Genomic DNA, 27,332 nt, shown 5'->3' with positions numbered 1-27,332 from the left:
AGCCCATTACAATTTCCGACTCAAACTCCAAGCGTTATCCTTGTTTTCCCCACCCCTCTCACATTACTCAGTGTTGGTCCAGGACTGAGGCAGCTATGTACAAACAGATACCATCATGAAAGACTTCCTGCACACCTGCTTTGGTGCTCCCTCTCCTTCAAACACAAAAGTAAAGGGGAGGGAGCACATAAAACAAAGAGAAAGTCACAGAAGAAAAATATTTGCAGAATTGGACCTAAGTGGCAATACTTGTGTAGCAACATCAGGCCGAGATGGAAGGAGATGGCTGCAGAAGTTTCATTGTTTCTTAGCTAACCCACATTTGAAGAACTGGATTTAAATTTTTGTGGGACATTCTGAGCTTAGTAAATTCTGAGAAATAGCTAGATACTTCCTGTTCAGACCGATAACAATCGGGTCTATGGCAGAGAAAAAGTACTTCTGGTTAGATGAAGATAAAAACTGAAACAGTAATAATGATAGAAATACATTTTAGAGAGCAGGAATAAAAAAGGCTGTGTAGTCGTAGTTTACCTGAACAGAATTGTATCCAGGTAGTTAATTAATATAGAAGGCAGAAGCATTTGCACACTGAGGAACACTGAGTTCTTTTGTAGAGAGATTTAGCTTCAGCAACCACAAGAGTAACAGCTGGAGCTATATATACAGGGTGCTAATACAAGCTATGGTTCTGAAATAAAATAAAAATTAAATCCCAAGTAAAAATAATACCAGCTTGATACAATGTCCAATTAAGGTATCTTGCTCACAGACAAAGTCAAGTTTGCATCTCAGGACCCCCAGTGAAAAGCTAGGCTTTGCAAAAAAAGGCCCAGTAGCCAGAGAAATAAAGCTCCTCACTTCCAAGGATCCACATCCAGTCATTCCTGTGGTATTGTTATCAGTGTACCAGCTTTCTCAGTCCATATTTACACTTCTGGCAGAAAGTGTTGGGGTGAAATAGGAACTCATACTAGATAGATTCTATTAGCCCAACTGGCCATGAAATGCCTTGCTCTCCCATCTTAAAATTTATTGTCAGTGACTATGCCTTTCCACAGTAATTCAAGATTTGTTCTCAATACAATTATCTGATTGACTCTAAAAATACTGCTTAAGTCTTTCCAATGTCTGTTAAATCAGTCTGCTTGCAGTTTAGGATGCCTTTGGACATTAAATAATCTCAAGGTAGCTAAATAACTTTCTCCTGTTGCACTGACTTCTAAACATAAGTTCCATTTACCACATTTGTAAGTACCATGTCTTTAAATTGTCAAATTTTAGTCCAGGTATGGGCCAAAGAGCTGCACTTGTTCATAAATGAACCATGAATAAACAGTCTTGTCCTCCAGAACTTGACGTAAAAAGACTTTTTGCCAATCTTACCCATCTTGTACCAAGTACCCACTCCAACTGAACTGACATATATTTGTTCTTGAAGAGTCTTCCTTGGCATGCTGTATTTTGTCCCAAGGCTTACCCTGCTCCTGTCAGAAGCATTGCTTCTGGGAGACAATACTTCTAAATATTGTCTTCTCAGGAGGTGACTGGGTGAAAACATCTTGAATGCAGCTATAGTGAACTTGTGCCTCAGGTAAAACCCCACCATAAATGGTGTTCCCTAGGACATGCTGCCTGAAATAAAGTTGTTCATTGCAGCACATGGAATAAGGAAGCTGCCTTCAGGCTGGTTTCTTGGGTTTTCATCAGTACTACATAACCTCTCAGGTTATCACATGTTAATCTTCAATGTCAGGAGTTAAAAGCAGCATGTAAAGGGGCAAACCCACAAGAAACAAAACAGGAGCAAAACAAGATACCTTAGGAAACAGGATAAAGAAAGGATCACTGGGGGAATACATCCTCCTTGGCTCCATCAGTAAGAATGATTTACACTTCTCAAGGCTGAGTTTACCATAAAAAAGGATCCTACACCACAAGTATGCTACAAAAGGAGAAGTGGTTGATTAAATGGCCAGAGGCAACCAGCATGCATTGCTGACGTCTGCTGCATTTAGAGAGGATTGTTTCTTACAGGAACCTGCAGATAGAGCTAGGATGAAAGAAACTTACAGAAGCAGGCAAGAAAGTATAGAAGTGTGGGATCCACACATACAAATCTTTTATCATTTTTGTTTGTTCAGGAGTAAAACAAAGCAAAATATTTAAGTGCTGCTTATGTTCACCCACCAATCCGCACCAGTACTAAGAAATTGCTATGATAGATGAAAAATCAACTTAGATCTATTGAAAACTTGGGACTGCAATCCAGAACTCCAGTTCAAAGGCGGGTGAACCATACAGTTTCCACTTAAGCAACAGGCAGGGTTACCAAGCAGGGGAAATAAGAGACCTGAACTCCAGCTTGCCTTGCACAGCAGATAACTTCTTTATCAAATGTAGAAAAAGAAACAAAACCCAAATCCAAAAAACACAAACCCAAACCCACCAAAAAAATAACACTCAACCAGCTAACCAAAACAACAACAACAAAAAAACACCAACTCCACCAAAGCATATAACCCCAAGACTATTTCTCTATAAAAGCTTCTTCTGGTAGTAAATCACTACTGAGTCAATCTGAGTCAATGATTTCATGAAGAAAAGCTACCACTGTGGTCAGGAAAAGGGTGAAAAATTCCTTCCAAATTCAGTGCAGAGACAGGTCTCTTCCCATAACTTTACAATCAGAAGGAAGACTTTGCTCAGATGCTGTAAGTCTGTTAAAATGAACAACTTTTCCAAATCAAGACTGGTTGCTATCACCAACAATGTTCTTAAAAACTTGGCAGGTAAGGCAGAGCACGGATGTGGCAGAGGAAACAACAGAAGATGACTGACTGATCAAGTTGAAGGAAAGATCTAACTTGGATAAGGTCTTACAAGTGCAGGATGTTGATGTGGCTGTTCAAAAAGATCCCCACTGAGTTTAGGAAATCCCTTTTGCATTGTCAGCTTTTTTTAAGTGACTAAATTTATTTTATCCCCAGCACAAAAGGAGACTTAAAAGATTGCAGAGAACAGTTTTCCAAATGGCAAGTCTTCAACTGTTCACCATCACTGAAACTACAGCCAGAAGCCAGAGAATTTGCTTTGCAAAGATTTTCAAGTAAGATGTTTCATTCTTCATGGTGTGTAATGAACTAGGAGTGTGATGGGGACACGCTGGCCTAATGAAAAGTGTGATAACTCACACCTGACAGAAGGCAGATAAAACAAGCACATTAGAAAACTTCACAGAAGGAAAGGGTTGGGCAGTTAAGTGTCCTTGAACAACAGAGACAGAGACAGGGAATGAAGGGAAGCAGCTCAGATGAAGTTATCTATTCTATCAGTCTGGGCAATATGGGTTTCTTTAATGGTGACTTGTTTTGAAGTTGGATGAAGGATTTGATGTCATGTTTTGTTCACTTTGTCCTCTTTCAGGTTCCTATTCCAGGCTTCCTACAGGTGCCCTGAGCACAATGAGTTTTGCCAAATCTTTTTTCCAGTCTTTTAACGTTGGCCAAGTAACTGACTCATTGCAAGCAGAGGAGTTTGGTTTGATCTGATGCAAAATGAGTGCACAGGGAGATGGCATGAAAGATGAAACTATGAGCCTAAGGTAAAACAGGAGGGGGGAGAAAAAAGCAGGTGTGTGTGACTAAGACACTATTATTAGGGAAGATACAATGCATTACCAAGCAACACACAAAGAAAACACTGGTGCCAAAACTCAGTGTTCATGAAGTCTGGCTTATTAACCTCAGTGCCAGGTGCTAGGCCTAGAAGGTACTTTTCCCAGCAGGCTTCAGATCAGCCTTCTCCAGATTAACACAATGTCTAGTGTTAACATGCATACACGAGACAAGGATATAAATCACTGCATAATTTTTTACTTGTCTGTCTTTTCTGTTCACAGCAAACAGACTGCTTTTTACAAGCTATTCCTATTCTAAATGCAATTATCCTTGTGATATAGATGGAATGCAAAACATGTTTGAATGCAAAAGGTTCTGATAACTTTGGGAACTCTGACTCAATATCTGATGTTATCTCCATTTTTCTGCTCTACTCTAACCCATTATCCAGTATTATAATTTATTGCACCAAGCATAGAGATACAGTATTCTAGTGCTAACAGGTACCTACAGGTTATTACTATACCAGTGAGATACTGAGTATGTAGGTATTGAATTGCAAGAGGATAAAAAAAATGCAAACAAAAATAAAAAAGAAACCATCAATAAACCTTCCTATTAATTTTAAAGCTACTAAGTGGAACGAAAACCAAGGACAATTCCAACAGTACTCAGCAATCATGATCATTCACGAACAACAATACAAAAAGGTTAACATGGAAGATGTGTTTAAAAAACCAAAAGTCCCCAAAGACACTTCTCCAGTATTTGCTCCAAGTTACGTGCTCATAATCTGTCATTATATTTCTACAGCCATATTAAAGTTGGTTTTTTTCTCCTCATTTTTTTTCAATTTAGAGGCTACCAAAACTACTGAACACCATTATGGCATCATTTCAGCTAATAAAGCCATAGATTAAAATAGATTTCCTTGGAACTGGGAGAAGAAAAAAGGTAAGTGCTAATCAAACTCTTCCTTCCTCCACCTCTTTGTTCCAAACAAATAAACATTATTAATGGACTAAAAATTAACAGTGAATACTACATTCTTGCATAGTTACACACGGGCTAGCAAATACCTAACATTACACATGAATAGTACCTAATGAAACTTCACACAAGGAAGGAGGGCATGAGGAACATGGTCAAGATGATGAAAATCTGATATGGCCTCAAATTACAGATAGCTGTTAGTGCAGGGTTAAAATGGAAGTTGAGGTTTTTATGAGGAAATTTTAACAAGGTGTCATGAGTGTTAATATAATTCAGCACTAAACACCAGTGAAGTTTCTCATGTTTCAGCTGTGTGTTAGAACTTGGGGCTATTTCTGAAGCTGAGCAAACCTGTAGCCACGTGAGACAAAATTACACAAACTTTGGGCAGCAAGGAGGTTCCCCCAGGGAGGACAGAACAGGCAAGTCTAGTATTTTTTACCTAATCAGTAGGTGTTTTACATCCTGTTCCAGAATCACTGGATTTTGTTACAAATAACAGAAACTAGTCTTTTCCTCTGTGTAAGCAGTGATAATAATCCCCAGTTTAGAAGTGAGAGTTCTCTATCACACTAGCAGTGTTCTTGCCCAGCTTGTTTCTGAAAAATTTGGCTTGTTTTATCACTGAAATCTCCTATAAAACCTGGACTGACTTCTTTTGTACATTCAAGGGTTGAACCTGCAGCTCAGAAGCACAGGACTATTTAAGTAATCAAAGGGTAGCAGGTTTTAAAGCAAGATTTTAATCTGAAGAAAAAAAATAAATTACAAATGACATTTCAGGCAGTACTTTCAAATTGATCTGCCCTTGGGGCGGTTTCTGAGCCAGGAATGCTTCTTATTGTTTTATACTTCTTCAGGGGAAAAAAAAAAAAAAAAAAAAAAAAAAAAAAAAAAAAGGAGAAAGTCCTGATCTACAAATAATCTGTACTAGTTCCTGCAAAACAGTAAGAAATTTAGGGAAGGAAATACCGTGAAATTCTTACACAGATCACTCAATCTCAGTGAGATGTATTCTGGCATTTGTTTTTTAAAACCTAATGATTTCAAGTAGTTTTATTTCAAAATCCAGCAGATGAAACCTATTTTCTATGATTAGAAAAGGGCTATTTTCAAGGTTTTGTCTCCACAGGGCAACTAAGAAAAACAAACAAAAAAAAAAAAAAGGCAGACTGCTGCTAGCAAATGAGTAAAATGGTAAGGTTTTAGAGGTATCAGCTTTAAAGTCTGCAGAACTACCACACAAAACTAGCAAAACTGGGAACATTATTTCCCCTGGAGCTAAGTCCCGGCAGTCACAAGACTGCAGCAGTCGCAGCCGCGATTTCTGACATCCTCTGAATGACCTCTCGGAGCTAAAGGCTGATTAAGCGCGGTGCATGGAAGGTGCTCCTGTCTGCCCGCATCACATGGTGTCAGCCCCAGCACGGCCCCGGGCGCTCTGCTGCACTCGCGTTATGTAAGGGAGGCACAGCCACAGCAGCGCAGGTAGCGCCTCCCCTCCTTGTGCATCCTCCTCGTGTCACCCGCAGCTGCTCCCTGCGCTGCTTCACAGGTAAATCTGCCATTTGCTAGGACAAGAATGGTCACTGGACTTCTGCAGCACTGCCTGTGCAAAAGCAAGACAGTGGTATCTAAGGTTAAGGAGTAGCATAGAAGCAAAAGAAATAACTTGAGCTATTCAGCACATGAATGATCCCATTTTCTCTATTTCTTTCAGGAACAAGCAGGCTTGTTCTATAGCTGCCAAAAGCTTTACTGTATTTATCCAGTGCTGCATATAAAATATTCCCGTGGCACAGGTATGCATTTAAATAAAGGCAATTCCAGTGTACTGAGAAAAAAAATGCTGTCCTGTTTTCAAGAACTGAATTAAGTATGAGGTGACATTGAAGCTATTTGCCCTGGCTTTGCCACAGGAAGTTCAGTGTAGCAGATTTAGGCCTGGCTGAAGTGAAAGTATGCAGAAAATACTTCTCCCCAAAGGTTTGTTAAAAGAGTAAGTCACATGCACAACAAATCAGAGAAAAGTTTAAGATATTAATAGGTGTGATCTCTGCAGTGTGTCCTTCTAAGCAGGATCCAAGCATGTCAACTTTACTTCATTACATAAAAAAAAAAATTCAGCATCATCTATTGAGCATTTCCAACCTGAACCGTGAAAGTGAGCTGTCATAGCTTCTTAACAAATCTATATCCCACCTTCCCCCTGCATGAAAAGTAAAATAATACGCAATATTGATACTTCAACCACCACCACTACATCTCCATGAGTGTATCTTGCATAGATAAATGGGGCAGTCTGCAGTTCTGGGAATTGCTGCTCCAGACATTCAAAGTACTTCCCTGTCAGTTACACTGTGTTCCCATTTGATGAGCTTTCTTCACAGCCACACCATTACAAACACACAGCTTACTTTTCTGGCTCCACAGCAAAGGGTTGGCAGTTTGTGGGTGTGGAGGAAAGATAAGAGACTACAGCTCCTAAAAGTGCTGCAACTCCACACTGTAAGAGACTGACCCAGTTCATCCAGTGACTGAGGCTGGAATGGGGTCACTGAAGCAGGTCCTACCTCCTCCCTTTTGGAGGCAGGCACAGGTTGCACAAGCTGAACTAGAGTGTGGTTTTATTTAGTGACATTTATCAGCATTACTCTTCAAGATGAACAAAACTTGTTCAAAACTTGAACAAAACTTCGCAACAAACTTGAAATGTAACAGGCTGCTTCTGCAGTGATGCTCTTCTGTGAGTTACCAAAAACTGCTGAAGGAGAGATTTGGGATTATGGAAAAGAAATAAAGCTTTACTGAACAAAAGGATAAAGAAATTAAGTTTGCCACTGTTCCTCTTGGCTGTCTAGTTTGGACAAGTAGCTATCTTTGGCCTAGGCTGGTGAACATCAGTAAAAGTTTGCTCTTGTACAAACGTTATCAACAATTCTTAAAAGGAGAAAGTAAAAACCAGATATATTTTAATCAAACATTACTTTAAATACAATTTCTCTTCTTAAAATGGCAATTCCCTCAAATTTAACAATGATTTGCAAGACAAGTTATGAAAAGTCTGGGCCAATATTACATTAATTCACAGAAGAACATTTGTGCAAATGTTTGAGATTAAAATTTTATTTACTATAATAATGTTCTACTGTCACCACATTAAACAAAATCTCAAAGTTCAACAGTTCTTTATATTTTCAAGAACTACTGAACAAAACAGTTTTAAAGTGTTAGGGAAATTGAATGAACCTCCTACATACTCTGGAGGATGTTCACGAGTACACAAGAGCAAAAGAAAGAGTAAATATCACTACTTTCACTGCAAGCAGGCAAAGTTCTGTTACAACTACTTTTTAAAGTATGCTCTTCTGCATCCCCAGCCTCCCTGAGGATAGAGCACAGAACCACCTAGGGGAAAGTAAGAAGCTAGAAACTTTTAGCCAAGAATCTTGCTAAACTTCTAAAATGAAAGAATCAAGAAATTCTATGGAGAATTTTATACCTTGGATAAAGTGGAATGAAATAACTGATCTGCCTTAGCATTATTTTGTACTGCTCTGCTAAAAGTCTAGTCCTATTAAAGGATGAGGACAAGGAGGAAGGCTTAAGCTTTTCCAGGCAGACTGGCAACATGCCCTTTTGCAAGGTCTTTCAGGGTATGATCTCAGGAACCCTGGCAGAGAAATTAACTTGAAGTTAATAATTCTTTTCACTCCTGAAATTTTGAGTGCGTCCATCAAAAGAGTTGAGAGCATCAGCCCTGCTGAATAAAATAGTCTCCCTTGGTGCACAGAAGTGACCAAGCAAATCAAGTCACTGCAGTGGGCAGGACTACCAGAATCATGTATTTTGGTGCTTCAAATATTAAGTTAGGGTGCAGTTTTTCTTTCTTTCTACGAGCAATATGAACTCAACAAGTTCTGGCATAAGTATCTTGCCCCAAAGACGTTGAAACAGGCAGCAATCAACAGAGGTTATAACTCGTGTTACTAAAAATTAGGTCAGCCCCATTCACAAAGAATGTTTCCAAAACATTTTTATTTAGTCCTTTAGGTGACTCATGCCAGTATTTAAGTCTCTGCTCTTGATCAAAATGCATGTTGTGGCCATCATTTCAATGCTGACAACTCCTCTAGAAGGATTATTGCTTACACAAATTCCAGCTCAAGATTGACACTTGCTCACATGCAGGCCTCAGCATATGGCACTCCCAGCAAGAAATGCTTCCTCACAAGACAAAACTTGACACAACATTTCAAACTGATTTAGAACAAAGATCAACGTGTTTAAATCACAAGAAAACCCTGCTGTGCATCCTTGCTCATCTGAATCAATTGCAGTGCTATGGCCCAAGTCAATTTGAGATTGGCTCAGTCTGTCAGAGCATGGTGCTAATCAATCACACTGAGGTTGTGGGTTCAATCCCTGTGTGGTTCATGCACTAAGGAGCTGGACTTAATGATCCTTGTGTGTCCCTTCCAACTCAGAATATCCTGTGATTCTGTGAATTTGGTTAGACAGCATGGGAACATTCCACTATTTGTGCCTGGTGATGGACCAAACACTCCAGAGAACAAAGTACTTTGCCAGACAGGAAGAGCACATTGAGTTCCACTCCTGTTTTTCCTTCTGGTACACATACCTTAATTTTTAATATTCTGTCTGTAACAGTTTTCCACATAGTAGTTCTCCATTTCAAAGAAATTTTATAAACTCTTAATATAAAACCATATCTGTAATCCCTGCTGTGATGTCTGATCTCCTGCTATTTCTTAATATTACAGGTCTAAAAAATTCACATTGTAATTTAAACAGAAAAATACAAAGTCCTTGCTTCAAGTAAGGAAAAAACCTTCAGCAGTTCATGCACTGGATGTCTCAACATTCTTCCTCTCTAAATTAGACTAGTGAAAGCTTTTCCCCTTAAAAGGAACCTGAGTAAATATGTTGGCCAACAGTCAGACCCACTGCCACATGTGAATTAAATGCAGAGGGGTCTGAGCGAGAGCAGCACTGATGTCAAAGCAGAACCACCCCTGAGCGAGCGGCTTTGAGGAGATCAGCTTAGAAAGTTTCCAGTAGAACACCATTCCAACAGAAAGTGCTGACTTGATGAAACCCAAAATATTCCACAGGAATGTGCTAATTCAATCAAAACTTTTGAAAGAGGACAGGCCGGCTCGCCAAGCCAGCCAACCAGTCTAGTGAGCTGACTGGCTCTCCCCAGCTCCCCAGGGTCACTGGCTTCCCCATCTGGCCAGGGGCCAGGCTGCTCTCCCTGCCCTCTGAGGGGCCCTCCAATAATAATAACAATAATGGAGTCTTACAAAGTGAGCCCAGAAACAAACAAAGGAATTTAAAAATGAAAACCAGAATTATTTCAGAACTAACTGCAGGGTTTCATCAGAAGGATTTGGGTAGATTTGTTGCAAAGTGTTTAAAGTTACAAGTCTCTCCTGTGTCTCCTCCATTTTTCCTAAAACATCTTCCAGTGAAAAAAGTTGGATCAATATTGCAGCAACACAAAATAACCAATAATTATATTCAAAATCCAAACTTCACCAGGCACCTATAATCATCAGCAAGGAGTTTAAGTTAAGTTGCTTCCAGAGCATTGTGGAAATTCACATAAATGCCCACACCTGCCCAACACACAGGGCTACAGTGTAAGCAACACCTTTCACAGAGCAGTCCCTAAGTGGGCTCCCTGCCTGTCACCATGACAAATTTGAACAAGATGGTGCAAGGAGCCTCATTTAACACTCCAGAGAAGCTCAAAGGAATAGGTGTGGCTACACAGTATTTTAGCAGTCTTTTAAAAAAAAAAAACAAACCCTGTCAAACTAGCAAGCAACCCACTTTCTTCAAAAACTGGCATTTGGCAACCTGTGGTTAACCAGTGCATGGGACCTACTGCAGCTCCTCAGCCACTCAGCAAGTAACAGTATTTGCTAATTGCTAGGGAAGGTTTTTAAAGACAATGTCACCAAACATCATGTTTTTTGCACAATACCATTCATTTAACCAGCTTTTGTATAAAAATGCCTAGATACTGGTTCATGTGTGAACACCACAAGTAGTTTAAGAAATGTGGAACAAAGTTCCACAGAAAAAAGAAAGAGCTCTTTTTAAATGCCTAATTGAGTCAGCAATGAGATCTCTGTTGCAGGCAAGTCACATGATTTTGAAAGAATAAGGCTAATAAAATGTACTGATATATTTATATGAAAACCAGCACAACTTCCAGCATAGAACTGAGACAATTTTGTCACCACTCTTTCAGAAAACACATGTAAATCAGACAGCTGCCCGAGTTTGCAGTTCACTGACCCTTTCAACTGCCAAATGCAATGCACAAAGGTAGCTCACAAAGCAATTAAAGATTGGCTGGGAGGACTCATTAATTTATTTAAACTTCAAATCACAGCTAAGCAGTCTTGTAACATTTTTCTGGGGAAGACTGTATGCCTCAGACTCATATTTAAAAAGAAAGGTTTGTCTCCTCAGAATGACAAAATACATACAATTTTCTCCCTGGTGTTTCTTAGAAAGAACAACTAATATGTTTACAGTACCATGAGGAAACATATCTATAACAGAACTAGACATAAGCACAGTTCAATCCAACTGCTCAATTTCTAAATATTTCTGCACCTACTAAGTCTAATGCTCCCTTGAACTGATTGCAAAACAAAACTCAGAAAAAAAGGAAGAAAAGGTATTTTTCCTTCTAGTGATAATAGGACTGAGAAAGATCAGTGACCAACACAAGCAAATTATGGTTGGCTCTATTCTAGTATATATGGCATAAGGCCAAGATAATAATGAGAAAGTAAAAGCATAAAGAAATGTCTTCCCATTTTGGAAGCAGGTATCAAAAGTTGACAGCAGCATCATTTCTTCTCTCAAACAAAACTTGAGATGCCCCTGGCCTATGGCAAAAAGGCAGAGTCATCACTGATCTCATGATGACAAACAGAAAAACAGGCAAGAAAAAAATGCATGTGTATAGACATTCATATGCAGGTCTGGGCCTGAAATCATGGCAGCATTAAGTTACCAATCTGCTAGTTAATTTTCTTTCATTAGCCTCATTAAAGGGACCACAACTATAACAAAAAGTAACAGCTGAGCACTGCACAACTCAGAAGCCATATCCCCAATTTCTTCATGCTGCAGTAATTTAAACAGCCAGCTACAGGCCATAATTTAAGATTCACTCCAGAAGCTAACCAACTGGAGCCACAAGGATCAATGCACACTTCTCTGAAGTGCTTATGAAAATGAGACCATACTTCTAAGTATCTCTCTCAAACCAGCCTACCTAATTTGATGGTTTCCTTATTTCACACTTACATAACCATTTCCTTGAATCAGTTTCTGAGGCTCACTGTACAGCAGACAGACTACCAAACTGAGAGAGGATCTGCTGTCATACTGCAGATTATCCAGAGTGGCTTCAGCTGCCACTCACAGGTTTTACTTCTGCTCATTTGTTGACTTTAAAAACTGGGCAAAGGTAACAAGAAGGCCCAAAGGAGCTCCAACCAGCAGTGTGTAAGCTGAAACAATGCAAGAAGGAGAAAGGAGTCTGAATATGGCACTGTGATTCAAACACCATAAATGATACTGAGAGGTTACATCATGTAATTGCCAGATCTTCAAACAAAAGTTAGTCAGCTGAGTGCACTCCTGTACATGTAGGAAGCAGCAGGGGAAAAGGATTTCAGTCGGTCAAATTTGTGCACAGCCCATCAGATGGATTAGTGCCAGAACTTGTTCTCTGCCAGTCTACCTCCTCCTGCTCCACCCTAACTGATCCCAAGTGCATTTTCTTGCCCTGACTGGGGCAACTAACCTGCTTCTCTCCAACATCCAACATCCTTCAGTACACAATTAATCTTGGAAAATGCTCAGACCTGAATTTAGAAAGTAAAAAAAGAGGAAAAAAAGCCCTCTCTGTTAGATGAAGTCAAACTTCTCAAACATGCATGGTAACACCAGGAAGAAAAAAGAAATATTTACTTTTTCTAAGTACTGTACTTTCAAATGGATTTCATAACTCTAAGCATATGACTTCAAATTATTTTTGCAATTAAGGGCCAGTACTATTGGATAGTATTACGCTATCCAAAGAGTAAGACGGGCCAAACCATTCTTCAAGACTTGTTTCAATAAAATGGTCCAGTGTAGAGTACCCTAACAGCAAGGTGCCTGGAGGGTCAAAGAGCCCATGACACTGCAGGTTATTTATGTAGTAAATAACCTATGCTGGAAGGAATCTCTGGTGGTCTTCTGGTCCAGTCCCTCACTCAAAGCATCACCAAGTTAAACTAGATTGCTCAAGATGGAGGTTGCACAATCTCTTCAAGTGCCTTGACTCTCCCTCATTATGCGACATTTCTACTTAACACTGAATCAGATTTTTCCCTGACGTAACTTATGAGCACCAACTTTCAGCTTCTTGCTGTTCACCTCTAAAGAAGGCCCAGATCTCTCTCCTTTCTACAATTTCTTTCTAACTGCATTCTGTTCTGCTGTTTTATGACTGGTGGGCAACAATTACATTGAAGATGCACTGCAAGACTTTTTGCCAAAGCAGCACTAAAATTTCAATAAGATTTTCTAATTCCTGGTTTTCTCAAGCCTTTTGGTGTGCTTGCCATGGAACTGAGTGTCAGCCTAAGCCACAGGGATAGAAAAGTTTGATCTCAGTGGCAAAAGTCCTGTTTGCCTTGCATTAAAGCTTGCCGAGAAGGAGAGCTTAGTAGTAGGGGAAAAAAACAGGACTACTACAGGTGATTCATTAGATATTGGCCAGTTTGATTAAAACAGCAAAAACTTATAACCAGTCTTTATTAAGTATCACATTTGGAATCAACTAAAGAAGTTTTTCTTTAGTTTCTCCCAGAAAGTGTCATTTTCTTGAATAATGTTCAAATGCACAGCATGTCAAGTAACAAAGTCCTCAGGAGACTCGATCAACCCACCTCACTACTTGATGTCATTAGATAAAAGCCTGTGTAAGCCACACATATCTCAACTTGACAATAAGCACACACTGACTAGTGGTCAAAAAATGGAATAAACACATTCAAGTAGGACTGATTTTATATTTGCAGGACACAGGGCAAATTATATTGGCATGCAGTACATAAAGATCAAGTTCTTAGGAATTAATTTGAAAAAATAAACTACAAGCAAAAAAAAAAAATACATAATTTCTGAGTCCACCAAACTAGTTACCAGAATGTCTTAATAAGTAAAGGATTATTATCACACTGATGTTTAAAATTAATAAATAATTACCAGCTTACTTCTTTCTTACCATTGTAGGTTATCCTTGGTTTTGTCAAACACATCACAAGATGTAAATCCATTTCGTCAGAAGATACAAATTTTGAACATACAGGGCACTTGAATCCTATGGAAAATAAAAATATGTAAGTGTGAGCATACTCAACCATGTGCCAAAAAGCTATTCAGCACACACAAAAAGAAAGAAAAAAGAAACCCTGGAGGCTTCTGAGTTTTGACTTGACATTTCTTATATGAATACAATTCACTCAGTTTCAAAAGATCTCAAAATGGACCATTGTTTCTGGAAATCATTCTGCTGACAATTGCAAACATTGTCAGCACCTCTGGTAGACAAACTTTCTCAACAACTTAAGAACAGTTTAGGGCAGGAGCAAGAGGATTATATGACTACTAAAACAGAAATTACAAATCTGTAGAGGACATAGCCATTAACATTTGAACTTGGGCAGGAATCCTGAATTAACATGTTCATTTTTACCAGGAGTTGCACTGAAACTTTAACCAAGGATCTTGGTTTCACATCTCATCATACAAGCTGCAGCATCTTTTACCAGTCTGGGGCACTGGGAAAATATTAACTCAGGGGTGTTGCTTCACCTACTGAAATCACTAATACTTCCTGTAGCACTGAATTTGTTTGACTGCTCTCATCCTAGCCAAGCATGACCTTGTTTAGCTTTTGAGGTCACCGCCTCAGGCAACACGGGGTGAAGAATAATTAAGACAGTCTGGATTGTGATGCAACTGCATAACAGTCTATGACAAAAGTGCTTAATACCTTTATTTATGTCATTGCCAAAGACAGCAGTCTTCCAGTTAAAGGACAAGATCAGCTGAACAACTTTTACAGTCCACAGAAGAGCCTGATTGATTTTGAACTGCTGAATTATTAACACACAAGTGAAAAACAAAAAACCACCAACAGGGATCTCGATGCATAGTAGTTGTTAAGGAGTACACCTACAGACAGATTGTCCAATAGGACAACATTTGACAAAATACCTACTCTACATCCACTCTCAGTACAAAAGCACAACTTGGATGCTGTGAAGAATAATGGTGCAGGCCTGTATAAAAGGTCACTGCACCTTCCACCAGCACGCCCATCTGAGCCTGTTCCCACATGTTTTAGTTTGTTGCCTCTTGCTTTTGTACTTCTAACCTTGGGAGTCCACAATAAACTGAGCCAGTCAAGGATGACAAGCAACTTGATGCTGCACTTTGAAAATAACTGATGCCTGAGAATTTTCATCTTTACTGTTAATTATTATCCAGATGTAGATCAAGCAACTAACCCAAAGCATTGGTACTTGATACATGTACTGCACTTCCTTTATCAAGAAAATTATTTATTTCTTACAGCTCATAGGAAGCAAGTTAAAGAGGACAGCTAGTAGCAACCATAAGGAACTCAGGGCTGCAGCCGAACATGTGCTGGAAACCACTTCCTGAGATAAAGTACGGTTCTGCTTCTTCCAATTTTAGTCATATCTATTTCTTCTTTGTGTCAATCTTACACTTCAGTTTAAATACTGCTCTCTTTCCTTAATTTTATGCCTCCTCCCCCAACCCACATTTTTACAAACAACAGGTCAATAAGCATGTAACAGCCAAACATATCTTTTGGAAAAAACTAGTTGAAAGCATTAATTTACTTGTTGAAAGCTTCATCAGTGACCTTTCACCCACTGTGTAGCTTCTTTCACGCAGGCTACACCTCAACATGACTAAAATCGAAATTAGTGTCTCAGTTCTCCAAACACCCAAACCCATCCATTACTGTTCTGTTATAATTTCTTCAAAAACTGACCCAGAGTAAACTTTCTCTCAATCTTTATCACCCTACTGCTCTCAATTATTAGGTTTTGACTAGACTTAAGACCCATGCATTATTCTTGTTTATATGCTTCTATAGGGCATAACTGACAACACAGTTTGATGTCAAAAAGCCTCTAGCTTCCTTATATATTTCAGACTGAGTCCTGATGTGACAGAAGGGGGTGTTTGCACTACAGCAAGTTAACTTTTATGTTCATGGCTGGTTAAGCACTGAGACAGTCATTAACAAGTTCCCTCTGCTTTCAGGACAGAACTCTTCTAGCTTATTTCCTAGAGTCACGAGCACATGTAATTGGGAGTGACAGAGGGCAGGGACAACCACCAACAGGTCCTTAAAAACAATGCTGAAGTTAACGGTGTTAAGATGGTATGTATCTCAGGAATTCTTGGAGGAAATATTTTAATCCAAATAAAATATTGGGGAGAGCTTGAGTGAATAATAACGATAATTTAATAATAATACTGCTTTTACTTAAAACCATGCTTGAAGATAGACAGCTGTGAAAAATATTTCAGGTTATCCACCTAGAGTATTCAGATTAATATGCTTTTACTAACATGCACATGCCCTTAAACCTAGTAAATAATCTAAGTTCTAGCAACACAGTTAAGTATTTTAACAATACATTTTGTTGTGGCTTGTCCTGTGTCGGGGGGATGTGCAGGGAATAGTTAAACAACTACAAACACGCTCCTGACACAGCAAGTCTGGGATACCTGACTGCTCTAGCTCTACTCAGTGTGTGGCACTGAAGAACCCAAAGAACAGAGCATATCACTTAACTAAGCTTTAAGGAACTACTTAGTTGACAGAAGTAAAAGGTGCATTTGTGGAAAATATGTTTTTCCAGTGACCAGCTGTATGTCAGAGATTAGCATAATAGCAGAAAAAGAGTCTCAGGCTCACAACACTTGCTGAAACATTCTTTAAATACAAGTGAAATCCAATTTCTCATTTCTTCATAATGTTCTGCTGCAATCCAGCTCCTGGATTTAGCCATCTTCCCCAAGAGATGCACACAAGTTTTGTGTGAAGGAAATTACCATTTCCAAGTCCTTTTAGTAACCCCAAAGAACAATTATTTTTACTACAGACAAAACATTTACTTTATTCTAACTGTATCTGAAAAATATAAATAAGCAAACAATCTACACTGTCCACAAGCCTGTTGAAGGTCCTTAAAAAAAGCTCATCTTTTCCTACCTCTCCTCAAATCAAAAGGCAATAGTTTCATGACCCAGTTTACAATTAAGTACTGGGTAAGAACAAAGACTCTATTGTACCCCTGCTCAGCAGGCTAACAACATTTATAGCCTATGTTTGTTTTTACCATCTTCTCAAGGAACAATTCCAAAACTTAAGAAAGTTTCACATGACTTTAACAATCAGCAATGGGTCAGAAATAACTTGCTCTCTACATGACTTGCTTTACTGAATTTTGTTGATAATTGACAGACATTTGGGAAAAAAAGGTGGAAGCAGTTATCAGATGAGGTAGCATCAAATGAAGTGTCTTCCAAAAAGCTATGAAACTCAATCAACTACTTTCTCACTCTCTGTACAAGAAGAGCACAACAGATAATATACAGTTCTAGGTAAAAATCCAGCTCTTAGGAAGGTGCTGATTTCACAGCATCCCTTATTTTTGTCCCAGATGACAACTATCACCTTTGTATTAGTGTTGTCACTGTTGCCACACCACTGCAAAGTTGTCCTTCCTTCTCCAATAGCAAAAAACTCAGCCTGTGACGCCCTTAAATCAGCCAAAGGACCCACTCCCAACATACAGAAGTACAGCACTAAAGAACTGAGCAACCACACACCTCTAGCTGACTTTTAGAACTGCAGCCTTAGGAGGGCAGGGAGCCAAATTATTATGGACTCCCACCATCTAGTTTCACAAACATGACTACAATACTGAAAGTAACATATTGCTTAAAACAAAACCAAAATTCTGGGAAAAAAAATTACAATTACAAGAAACGGAAACAGAACAGAAAGTTGCAGTACAGCTACTAGAAAATCCCAAGGTGACACAGAAAATCAGAAATAACTAGACCTGCTCAAGTATCAGGACTTAGAGGTGAATTCTGTCTCTCATTCTCTCTTGAATGTATCACTTTCCTCAAACTCTGCCATCTTTTGCAAATGAACCTCCAGTTAGCCAAGAAATCCAATCTTCTGTCACATCCATCTACCAAACTCATAATTTTCATCTCTGGCAGACTTAGGAACTACCCACAGGGACAAGGTTGATGAGTGGCCATTCATTCTAGTGGCACCAATTTCAACCTCTTAGTCATACCTTACTGTGTTTGCCTTGCTCTGCAAATATCAGACTGCTTAACTTGCACTTCAGTGCACAGCAGAGCAAACATAAAACATCCAACGAAAAACAAACTCCTGGATTGCTAAGATTTTTACAAAATCATGCCGGCACTTATTCTGGAATATCTATTTTGTGGTGCAAAAAAAGAGAATTGCTAAGAGCTTCCAGACAGCATAGTGCAGAGTGGCATAAAATGGCACATAAAGAAACATGTTAGACTTGCACAGAAGAGTGAATGATCCTTTGGGTCAATATTAAACAGTTGTAGCAAGAAGTAAGCGCAAATAAAACCTGCACCAAAACAAAAGATTGAATCAGCCTGATCAGAGTAACTTTTCAGCAGAAAACATCAACTGGAACACTGCCAAAGCTAAACTAAAAGTAGAATGGGAGCAGCTGCTCTTTTAAAGTATGCAGCAAATTGCTATTTTAAGTCTGTATCCTTCTGTTTTCAAATAAGATGGATAAATCCACCTGGTTCGGCATTTAAAGAAGTCATAAGAGAAATCCTTGCATCCATACACTTATTCTAAAGTGTATTTGAAAATAAGCCTGACAAATGTTACTTACATATTCACACATGTTCTGTGGTACTTAGAAAAAGTAGTACAGACAATCTGGAAAGACAGCATCCAGTAAATTTGATGGTGTGAGGGTGTTATGTAAAATGTCTATCACACAAAGAAAGCCTGATGCTAAAAAGGAAACAATACAATACCGAAAAAGAGTTGGTTACTTCTTATGTGTTCAGTAGACATGGGAAACAGTCAGTAACTCTGCTCAGTAAACACATGCAGACACTGGAAAGTGTGCACTCTTTTATCTTTTTCCCCTAGTCTGAAAAAAACACAGCTTACTCTAATCTTTCCTCAAGGCCCTGATGTCTAAACCTTTTATTGCTCTTGTTGTCTTCTGGCCTCTCTCCAACCTTACCATGGTCCATTGCCAAGAACTGGGCAGAGCTTTCAGGCTAAGACTTCACAGGTCCTAAGCAGAAATTAATACTTACCTATTACAGTGTTCCATTACACTAGGTATAGTATAATGTTAGCATATATAGACCTATCTATACACAGCAATATCTCTTTTATGGGTGTATATATAGGTAGGTACATTTTAAATAAACCAACACATGATTGGGTCATTCTTCTCATGTCTCACAACAAACTCTGAATCTTCAGCAGAACTGCTGCTAGCCAAGTCCATTTTTAGTGTTATATTTCTGATCACATTTATGAACTCCTATCTTTTTTTAATTCTTTAACTTGTTAAAAAAAATATGAATGCAATTTTTGCCCACCATAGTGCTTATAAGTTTAACATTTTATTTATTTTTTTCAGTGCCCAGCCTTCAAAAAAGTTGACTGAAAACAGACCCAAAGCAGATCACTGTGGTGTTTGATTTGAACTGCTTTCCTAAAGCAGCTGTAGGATTTTTTTTCGCCAACTATTTCAGCATCCATCTACTTTTTCACCTAGACCAAATTCTCTAAGTTGGCTTATAAGAATATACATAAAAATAGCATAAACATTTTAAAGCCAAAGCATAATGCATTTCTTCCACGTCTTCCTTTTCTGTTCAACTGTGTAGAAGACTATGAAGTGAAATTTTAAGAACAGCAGAAAAATAAATGGAAATAGTTCACATTCTCAATGAAGTAACAGTCCTGGTCAAGATAAAATTCTATTATTCCCTTCCTCTGTAAACTAATTTGTAAAACTAGAACTAGTTAAAAAAAAAAAAAAAAAAAAAAATAGAAGCAGCTGTCCAGTAAAGACCACATGGTCTATCAGAATTCTTTCTTCTCCTCAGACAGCTGAAATGGAAAAAAAGAACGAGCTCTGTAAGCTCAAAACCACGAAGCTTTGTACATGAAAGCATATTGCTTTAACACAGCTAACATCTTGCCTGGCAAGTTTACCCTAACCATCAAAGGGAATAAGAAAATTATTTCACACTAAATTCAAGAACAAAGAATATTTTTAAAAGTCTAAGTTAGAAAGCAAAAGAAAAAAGAGCATTACCAATTCCCAGGAAACCTCCTAGAGGAAAATTTCTAGGTGCTGTATGCTGGCAATACAAATGGCTACTCAGAGAAAGTTTACCATTTTATGGACATTAGTTTTTTGTTAAGGAAGAAAATGTCTCAGTGAAAAATCACATCTAGTTTTCTACTTTTCATCCTTATGTTGTCAGTTGCCTAAGCCAGAAGAACACAGCACCACCTAGAAAGACTTCTGGAGATGAAAAGAAATAAAGAAATACTCCCCTCACTTTGGGACAGAATATGAAATCAAACAGAAATAAGGAACACAATACAAACATTCTAAGCTCTGTGTTTTCTAGAAAACTGAGCCACAGTAAGAACAAATAAGCACTTACTGATTTCAGGTTCATAATATAGTAGGATTCTCTTCCGCACTTTTGTGCCATAACACTGAAATAAACAAACCTGTGAATTCCTTGAGGGAAATAAGGGATTTTCTCTTGTATTTCCTGATTTAAATGTCCTACAGAACTCAATGGAAAATGGAGATATCTAAAGCAGGGGATTAAAAAAAACCTGAATTATTTTAGTTACGGAGTTCACAGAATAATAAGAAAATATATATGTTCCAATAATACTTCATCTCCTAAGCAAAAAGTTATGAAAGACAGAATCTTATTACATAAGTTCTTCAGCTCCCTTCATCTTGATAAGTGGGAAAGCTAGATATTCTGTAGCAATCACTGAAAAATACAGTGCAGAATGAAGATAAGAAATTGAGTAAGATTTTCTGATTCATAAACAAAGCCTTTATCAACTTCACAACTTCAGATGTCTAATTATCAATGTAAAAGTATCATGTGATGATGATTATAATTGACAGCTGCACAGTTTTAGAAACTGAATGAACACAACCATTAAGAGAGAAAAAAAGCCCAATTTTAATACCTCTTGAAAACCAGAAGATGAAATTACAGGCAGGAAAGACCTGTGGAAAGATTGATATTAACTTTAAATAGAAAAATGAGAACAGCTGTTATTAGAGGAACAGCCTTTTAAGAGTGACATTTCAGATCAATGCAAGCACCCAACAAAGGGAGAAGGAAAGACCTTTTTAGTTTGCCTGTTTTGCAGGTCAGTGTTACCCCCCCCATCACCCTGTCATCCACAGGGATCTGTACTCAGATCTAAGCTAAATGAGATTGCTCAAGTCTCCATCATCCAGAGTCCTAGTGTACCTGCACTTTCAAACTGACAAGCACAGAAACAAGAACAGTTTTTCAAGTGACTTCTAAGCAATTAATTCACTCTTTCACTTACTACTTCATTACCTGCATTTCAGACACTTCCCATCACAGCTCCATACCACAAGTTTCTCAATGGATTTTGAAGTAGCTGAAGACTGACAAGTGTGAATATAAACTTTGGTTGGGAGCAAGCCTCGGTTTTCATATAAAAAAGGCTCCACCCACACCCTAAACCCAGAAGCCTTTAGCTTTTGGCTTATAAAGCTTAAGAAGTACATTTTCAACTAGCAACCAAAAACTCCACCTGACATTGAGACTTTGGACAGAAGACTTTGTTTCCCTTCCATTGTATTTTCCTAATGGCAGTGGGGGTAGAAAAGACAGGGGAGAGAACCCAAGGAAACACACTTCTCTTTTTCATGAAGGTGTGATGACTCCCTTCCAAAATCCGACACAAGGACAAGAAAGGAAAGACACTTCTCTCTAATGTCTCTCCATCATCAGATCTTTGGCAAGCAGAGGCAAGAGGAAGATCCCCCTCTAGCCTCACCAGCAGGGTCACATAAGGAAAATGGGAAGAAACTAACCCTATCACCATTTCAGAGGCTTCTGTACACAAGTGGGGCCACTTGCCACCTGGGTGAAGCCTTGTGGAGCTGAGCTGCTGTCTGAACATGAAGTTCAGCCAGGGTGGACACATTTTTGAGCCCAACTGACTACCTTCTTCAGAAAGCACAGTCAATGGTTCAGAGCACAAACGTATTTTATTTACACTCGGCAGGCAAGATCAACCTGTCTAACTAGCTCATTTATGATGACAAATAACTCACTGCAGGACAGCTTGGAAATCTGAAAACTTCTAAGAAAATGAAATGCCTGAAAACTCTAACTTCAGAGATACCCCATATTCCCATTACTTTTTTTTCTTAACTCACCTACCACAGTTCAAAGAGGAAAAATTCTCTCTCATTCCCAGTCTCCCCTGAACCTATACATTTGTTTTTTTCTTTCTTCTTGAATTTTGCTACTCCCTCAATTCTCTCTTATTGCCTGGAGCAACATTTTTCTCAAACACACAAAAAAGGTCTTTCCACTCATCATTTCACAATACAACTGGAAGAAGATAGATAGGACAACTATGTTCTGTTGCCAGAAGAAGGCACTTCTTGAGCAACTGAGTAATTTGGCAAGACAACTACAAATTTTTAAGTGCAAGGAACCAGTTTGTCTACATTCCCCTGCCCTACTTCACACTGTCAATAAAGTCACTTCTTTCAAAAACATACCAGGGTTAAAGAAAATTTTCCAATAGAAATCACATCATTGAAAGAGAGTGTAGGAAGAGCTGCTCCAAGATCAGAAGAAACAAGTCCTACTTTTTCAAAATGCACAGGTGTAAATATCTTGAAAACTTGTACTGTACAGCACAACAAATCTGACCAAAATTACATGAAGCACGATAACAAGAGAGGAGAGGGTAGCTATACCATGCTGAGAATATATTTAATGACAGCTAAAAGGGAAGAGGTATGATGTGAAAATGGCTGAATAATGGTTGACAAGGATGACTAAACTGAAGTGAAACAGAGCATCTTGTTGGATGCAGAGAAGTCTTCTGAGCAAACTGGCCAAAATGCATAGGAGGTCTTACAGAAAAAAAGAAATGGGAGAGACAAAGTAAACACTGCACTTGAAACGCAGCAGACAGGAACAAAAGAGCAAGCCCCAGGAGAAGGCAGCATCTTAGAAGACAGCACAGATAATGATGCTGCTTGAAAGCATGCAGAAGACAAAGTCTCTCGGAGAATCTGAGAACTATTACTCTACTACACAAACAAGGCGATAATGGAGACCTGAGGAAGCACAGCATTTACAGACAATTAGTCTGCTGTCTACAAAGTTTTTACCAAAGTAAGTGAGGGAAAAAAAAAATAAAGAGGTCCTCACTAAGGCAAAACTTTGTAAAGTCTGATTTAGTCGAAATACTTACCAATAACCTACTTGTTCCTGCAGAAATAGAGGTAGCAGTGACAAAAAAAAAAAGGGGAAAACCAATCAACGACAAAAAATTCAGAGTACAAAATAAAAAGATTACATCTGGGAAGAATATATGTAAGTAAAATGTTAAATTATTATGTGGGATGTTTCCAGGAGTTTATATATTAATTCTAAACAGAATAATGATTCATTTTTTGACAGCAACATTAAATTATATACCAGAAGTACTTATTACATTTATTACTCAGTATAACAGGAAAATTTTACCTATTACAGTTTCAAGAAAGTCAAGAACAAAGGTCTCAAAGCATACTTGTTTTCTTGTGCTTTTCATCTATTTTTTCATCACACATACAATAATTTTTATTACTTAAGCACAACAGCAGATTTTCCTGTATACTCTGTATTTCCCCCCTTTATCTCTCCAAAAGGGCAGTCCTCCATAGATGACATAATTATCAATTCATCAGGGAAATATCTAACCAATGCACTCATTTACTTTCATTTACTTGAAACTGGTAAGATTTGAGTAAATAGGGCTGGTTGGTTGGTTATTTATATTTTTTGGGGGGAGGTTGTTTGGGGGTTTTGGGGATGTCTTTTTGTGGTTTTTGTTCATTTGGCTTGATTTTTTTCCAGAGCAGTATGGCTTATGAATAAGAACAGAACATATTAGAAAAGTCTGGCTTAAAAATACCATCAACTGTCAGAACAAAGGAATTTTCTTTAAGGATTAACTTTTTATTTAAAAATACTGACATTCTCTGCTTATCATGAAGCAGACTTTTGTTTTTAAAATGAAAATTTAGCTAAGAGAAGTTCACTCTACATTGACACACATACTTGGAGAATATTTACCTTAATGTATAGGCAATTGGCCAAACTAGGGTGCTGGATCACAAGAAGCAAGACATTGAAGATAATTAAAGAGAATATTACAAAATACAGACATCCAAGGGTTGAAATTTACATGTCGTATAACCAAAAGTGTACACTGGAATGAGACCATTAAATTTGGCAGTACTAACATCATTTAAGTGTTTAACATGAATAGCATACAAATTTTGGGAAAATATGTTGCTGAAATTTCAAAACCACACATCTATGTAAAGCAACCACTAGTTTTGCTAAACTTCCTATGTCTAAGACAGAATCTCTTAAGAGCATTTGTATTTGGAATGTACCATTGTGAAGAAAGCCTCCAAAATGTCTAATAAGAGGAACAGTAAAGAAGACACATTATTAGTTCAGAAAAAGATAGAACTGAAACCAAAACGATATAACCACCCCCAACTATTTGCTGTCAGTAAAAAGTGAAGAAAAGCTATTGAGTTACATGCTTTAAACATATAAATGAGAGATTTATCTCTATCTAGTCTTTCACCTCTATTGAGAGTACACATCACCCATAACATATTCTGCAAAATCTTTAAGAACACCCATAAATCCTAAACCTACCAACTTTCAAATGATACGTTGCTGCTACCACAGCAACTAAGGCAGAAATGTAATTCTCGCTTTTTCATGGCTAAGACATCACCATTTGAACAAACTGTTCTTATTTTCTATATCACATTTTAAATATCCCTTGTAAAGAATGCTATTGAGCATTTCCTCTTTTTTTTTTTTTTTTCTTCTGTTTACAACTGCTGCATTGGTCTATCAGTCAAACTGTTGAGAAATTTGATAAGTTACCCATTTTAAACATGTGTGTAGAAGAGAAACATCTTGTATACATTAACCAGATCATGCTAATAAGATGCACATATGCATGCATACACACACACAGAGCACAGACTCTAAATTAATTTCAACAGGGATCTGCAGTTGGAAAAAAATAGATTGAATGACCGTTTGACTTTTCAGCAGTTTGAAAAAAATGACACAAGAACTCAAATGTTTTTTCTTATCTAATTTCACCTTTCATGTAGGGTGTTATATGCCTTCATTGCTTTACTCATCCATAAGGCTACTGAAGGTAAGAGAACCTACATCTACTTTAGAGGTATGGCTTTTTTCTTCACTGTTCAAAGAAAATCAGAGACCTCTCCTTTGATATACATAAGCAACACATGTAAAAAAAAATTTTAAAAAAGGGAGACCCTGTCTTGAGTTTGAAAACTGAGATAGTGTGAAACTGCAACACTAATTAATTATATTTTAATTAGAAAAATTGTCAAGATTTGTAGTTTTTGTTTCGTTTTTTTTACAAGGGACTAAGGAGCAATCATAATTAGTATTCCTGTTTCAGGAGTGTCCTTATTAGATCAGAATCACAGCATGCCAAGAGCTAAAAATATATGCTTGTTCACAAATATGTATTAGTCCCTACTCCAAAATAAACAAGAACAAGCAAAAGTTACAATGGGAGCAATATCTCCATTATAAACTGGAGAAAGGCAGTGAGAAACCAGTCCTACCTTACACAGAAAGTCAAACAAGTCTCCTAAGTCTCCAGCTGTTACCTTATATAAAAATGCCTATTTGCCCACAATGACAGTGAGACAAGGGTCACAGAAAAAGTGAATCAGTGACATAAATTTGCTCTTCCTTTCTATGTAGCACTGCCTTCTTAACCAGCACCTCTCCTAATGAGTTAGCAAGGCTCCACCACAGGTCCCTAAATCCAATGGCTGTATAGTTTAAACATAAATAATACAAATCTCATTGAAAAAAAAAATGTGTTTTGAAAGAATCAAAAAGCTTTTTAGAACAGTCCTTGATGGCAGCATAAAAAATGCCAGAGTTTGAGCCTGCACTCCTCCCAACTTATTTACATGTTCATTCCTTCACCTTCCCTCTCTGCTGTATTAGCCAATTTAGAGACAGACAAGACCAAAACAGCAGCTACAGGGCAAAGACCAATAAGCTGCATCCAAATAAACCCTTCCATGACAAACAACTCCAACAGTTAAAAAAAAACCCATGCTAAAAAACTGTGAACCTGCAGAACAAGCGACAAGCTCATGAAAATGTGCTCATGAAAACGTGTCCCAAATATGTACTGCATATATACTTTACCAGCAAACAACTTACTTATAGAAAAAAATCTTCCATGATACACATTGAATAACCCAAGACCTGGGATTTAATTCTCTTCAGAGAGGCACTCAAAAATTATTTTTAATGCCTCTCACACATTAGACATCTAAAGCCCTGAGGTAAACTACTTAGGACAACTACTACTACTACTACTACTACTACTACCCCAATATCAAAACAATTAGACACAGATTTGTATCTATTATCCCATAGTAACCTTTCATTCTAGGTTGAAATTCGTAACTTTCCAAATAGTCTGTGAAAGAAACAATAGCTCTCAAAAGGCACTTTTACTTAAGCAAACCGTTGCCCAAGCAATAAAGATTTCACACTGCTAAGTGTTCAGGCACTGAACTGTCACATTGTTAATTCCAACACTTAACATAATTTATAGGCATTTTTCTTTTTCAAATTAAATCTCCTTTATCTAAGAGGAGCATTAGTACAAAAAAAATACTTCTGTTCCAGTAGACAGGAGATGTACTTTCAATGTCTTATGAAATAAAAATCCCCATGATGGTCTTGAAGAATTAAATCTCTCACACTTAAACTGTTACCAGTTTTCTAAAAGGCTTTCTTATTCTGGATTTTAGGAGAGGTCAAAGGAGCTCTCTCCCACATGGACACAAGTTTATATCCACTCCCTTCATTGTGGGAGAAGCCTTCACAAGTCAAGTCCACTGCACATAGGTGAGTGTAAGAGCAACTGTGATAAATTTCACAGTACAGCCACACATACAACAGTGAGATTAAGCCAGGTGCAAATCATGAGCTCTGGTGAAAAGACAGACTTGTTTCAGTTATTCCATAGCATTTAAAACTTCTTAGAAATAAGTCATAGACACATAAAGGACAGACTCTGCCTCCCAGCTTTGTGGGTTTATCAAGTAACTTCTTTTAAAACTTGTCTTTAACTACCATTTTTGGGAACACTTAATAAAAGCTCCAAAGGGA

General features: G+C 38.0%; 1 protein-coding gene across 1 annotated transcript in view; it reads right to left on the bottom strand.

Moving 5' to 3' along the window:
- The window catches only part of ZNRF2 (zinc and ring finger 2), a 57,286-nt gene that overhangs the window by 13,321 nt on the left and 16,633 nt on the right, over nucleotides 1–27,332 (bottom strand). Inside the window, exon 2 of the mRNA XM_056485386.1 lies at nucleotides 13,942–14,037. Within this exon, the coding sequence (XP_056341361.1) occupies nucleotides 13,942–14,037 (96 nt within the window). The remainder of the gene's footprint in view (nucleotides 1–13,941; nucleotides 14,038–27,332) is intronic.

This window comes from Oenanthe melanoleuca, chromosome 2 (genome assembly GCF_029582105.1).
Source record: "Oenanthe melanoleuca isolate GR-GAL-2019-014 chromosome 2, OMel1.0, whole genome shotgun sequence".
Lineage (NCBI taxonomy): Eukaryota > Metazoa > Chordata > Aves > Passeriformes > Muscicapidae > Oenanthe > Oenanthe melanoleuca.
This window is presented reverse-complemented; position numbering and strand designations above follow the sequence as displayed.